Source organism: Colobus angolensis, unplaced genomic scaffold (genome assembly GCF_000951035.1).
Source record: "Colobus angolensis palliatus isolate OR3802 unplaced genomic scaffold, Cang.pa_1.0 Scaffold7221, whole genome shotgun sequence".
Classification (NCBI taxonomy): domain Eukaryota; kingdom Metazoa; phylum Chordata; class Mammalia; order Primates; family Cercopithecidae; genus Colobus; species Colobus angolensis.
Window position 1 is genome coordinate 1 of NW_012120957.1, and position 3,444 is coordinate 3,444.

Genomic DNA, 3,444 nt, shown 5'->3' on the forward strand with positions numbered 1-3,444 from the left:
TAGAGTGGGTTTGGGGAAGCCCTGGTCTAACTCCTCGGCCTTTTCCCCCCAGGAAGAAGAGGCCAGATCCGGTGAGTCTGGGGTGCTGGCCTGGGAAGGGAGCCTGCCTGGGGGTTGTTTGTGGAGGTGGGGACAAGAGGGGAGGTTTTATCCTCCCTCCTCTCCTTCTTTCTCCAACTGGCCCCTTCTTACGCCTTCCTAGACTCCAAAGCTGAGCTCTTTCCCCTGCCCTGTGTGTGGCCGTGTGTACCCCATGCAGAAAAGACTCACGCAGCACATGAAGACGCACAGCACTGAGAAGCCCCACATGTGTGACAAGGTGGGTGGGAGCCAGGGCTGGGGCTGGGAGGAGGGCCTTCCCTGGGCAATGGAGGGTGATGGCCATCTCACTGCTCTCCACCCCTCACAGTGTGGAAAGTCCTTTAAGAAGCGTTACACCTTCAAGATGCACCTGCTCACACACATCCAGGCTGTTGCCAACCGCAGGTACATCCCCTCGGAGGCCCTTGGGGACGGGAGCAATCCCCAGCTCATCACTGAGCTTCCCTCCCTCTAACTGCCTCCAGGTTCAAGTGTGAGTTCTGTGAGTTCGTTTGTGAAGACAAGAAGGCACTGCTGAACCACCAGTTGTCCCACGTCAGTGACAAGCCTTTCAAATGCAGCTTTTGTCCCTACCGTACCTTCCGAGAGGACTTCCTGCTGTCCCATGTGGCTGTCAAGCACACAGGTCAGGCTGGGCGCACCCCAGTCCCACTCACCAGCCCTCAGCTCCCTCTGCCCCTGATCAGAGGCTTAGCTCCCATCTTCATCCCCCTCGGTAGCCACAGAACAGCCCAAGTGCTTCAAGTGTAAAGAGAATTTCCCATGGGCGTATTTACCCTAACCTGAGCCTGGGTTCCCACTTGGCCAGTTTTCTCTGGATGGCTCTGGGCCGATCACTTGCCCTCTCTGAGCCTTCCATATTTATGAAATGGGGGAATCAGAAGTGCCTGCCATGTGACTATGATGAAAGTAAACTCCATTTGTTCCTTGAGCCCTGTGTGTGCTGGCACTGGGGCTGGAGAGGAGGCTCTTCTAGGCCCTGTCTTGGCAGATGAAGCTGCAGAAGCAATGCCATTGGCTTGGCCCACAGAAGCTGCACTGCAAACATTGTTTCTTTGGTGCTTAGCTACCTGGTCAGCACACTAGGGGCGATTAGAGAAAAGGAGCCAGGGGTTCCGTTAGCCAGAGTCCTGTGATGACCCACAGGAGGAGCTTGTAGTCACATGACCTTGCAAATAGGCATGCACAAGAAGGCTGGTGAGTGCAGAGGGCAGCCTTGATTCATTTCTGTCCTGGGCTACCAGAACAGACAGCGGCATGTGTTTGCCAACGTATGGGAATGAATCTGTGGAAGTGAGTCAGTTGGAGAGATCCTTAGGATCAAGAAGGGATTCCTAGAGCGGGTAGGCTAGGGATGGACAGACTTAAGCTTGCCCCAACATGTGCCTCCAGGGGCCAAGCCCTTTGCCTGTGAGTACTGCCACTTCAGCACACGGCACAAGAAGAACCTACGCCTGCACGTACGGTGCCGACATGCAAGCAGCTTCGAGGAATGGGGGAGGCGCCACCCTGAGGAGCCCCCCTCCCGCCGTCGCCCCTTCTTCTCTCTGCAGCAGATTGAGGAGCTGAAGCAGCAGCACAGTGTGGCCCCTGGACCACCTCCCAGCTCCCCAGGACCTCCTGAGGTAAGATCAGGGCATGGGTCAGGATGACAGAGTGAGGCCGCTTCTCCCAACCCCAGCATCATTTGCACATTGAGGTGCAACAAAATAATACCTGCCTCTTGAGACTGTGGTAAAGACTCGCTGAGTCACACATATGCGAGCCCTAAGCTTAGAGTAAGGGTGGCTTTCTAGTGCTGGTCATAGAGAATGGAAATACTAGTAACTTAACTGTGATCATAGTTTTTTATTCTGTCTTATACGAGAATTCCACAGGTCAGCAGTCTAGGGCTGGTGTGGTGATTATACAGTCAGAAGGGAATAAGCTCTCCGTATCTTTGCCCAGTCATCTTAGGCATATGACTTTCATCTTTGTAGTTGCCTCATGGTCCAGTATAGCTGCAGGAGCACCAGCCTTCCCAGCCACATCCCAGGCAGGAAGCAGGAGGAAGGGATGGGGAGAGGCAAAAAGGATATCTGCCATCTATCCATCATTCCTCATGAACTTCACCTGAAGATCATTGTTTAGTCATGTGGCCACACTTTACCTAGCTGCAAGGGAGGCTGAGAAATGTCTTGGAGCTGGGTACACTGCCACCCTGGTGAAAATCAGAGTTCTGTTAGCAAGAAGGAAGAGGAGGATGGATTCAGGATAGGTAGCTAACAGTCTCTGCCACGTGAGCAGACACAGTATCCCCAGAAACATGGACCACATGACATGCTGGTAGATCACAGGCCCTGGAATCACACAGTCATGGGTTCAGGCCCTCACCCTGCTATGTATTACGAGTGGGATTCTTGGCCAGCCACTTCACCTCTCTGAGCCTTAGTGGGTTCATCTGTAGCACTGAGCTAGTATATTTTGAAAAGTGGTTATGGGCTGGGCATGCTGGCTCACGCCTGTAATCCCAGCACTTTGGGAGGCCGAGGCGGGTAGATCACTTGAATCAGGAGTTTGAGACCAGACAACCAACATGGAGAAACCCCATCTCTACTAAAAATATAAAAATTAGCTGGGCATGGTGGTAGGCACCTGTAATCCCAGCTATTCAGGAGGCTGAGACACAAGAATCACTTGAACCCAGGGGTCAGAGGTTGTAGTGAGCTGAGATTGTGCCATTGTACTCCAGCCTGCATGACAGAGAGAGACTCCGTCTCAAAAAAAAAAAAAAGAAAAAGAAAAAAGGGGGTTCTGTGGCCAAGTAAGATTACTGTAGGATCACCAGCTTGCCAAGCTGTTCAACACCTCTTTCCTGCAGAATTTCTTAGAGCTTTTATTGACTGATTGACAGAGTCTCACTCTGTCACCCAGTCTGGAGTGGAGTGGCACAATTACAGCTCACTGCAGCCTCGGCCTCCCAGGCTTAAGTGATCTTCCTGCTTCAGCGTTCGGAGTAGCTGGGAACTACAGGTGCTAACCACCACAGCCGGCTAATTTTTTATTATTTACTAATTTTTTTTTGTAGAGACAGTGTCTTGCTATGTTACCCAGGCTGGTCTCAAACCCCTGGCCTTAACTGATCCTTAGAGCTTTTAATATGCAAATAACATTTTGTGATTGATAGAGAGAAAGAATGTACCATTTCACAAATATATTTGAGTGCAGAATATGTTATTTTCAGCGTGCCTCTTAGCATTTTCCCCAGTGAACTCCAGCTGGGGAAGCACTGTTCTAAAAGAAAGGGGCCTTGGCAGGGAGTAGGCTCAGAGCTGAGACTGGGTCTGTTCAGTGTGAGAGGAT

General features: G+C 51.7%; 1 protein-coding gene across 1 annotated transcript; it reads left to right on the plus strand.

Moving 5' to 3' along the window:
- Positions 1-52: 52 nt before the first annotated feature.
- Positions 53-1,727, plus strand: LOC105501557 (zinc finger protein 335-like; the record flags this gene model as incomplete). Its single annotated transcript, XM_011927545.1, has 5 exons — positions 53-71; positions 203-319; positions 410-486; positions 567-727; positions 1,495-1,727. Coding segments are annotated over 5 exons (607 nt in total), but the record flags the coding sequence as incomplete, so codon positions are not given.
- Positions 1,728-3,444: the final 1,717 nt, after the last annotated feature.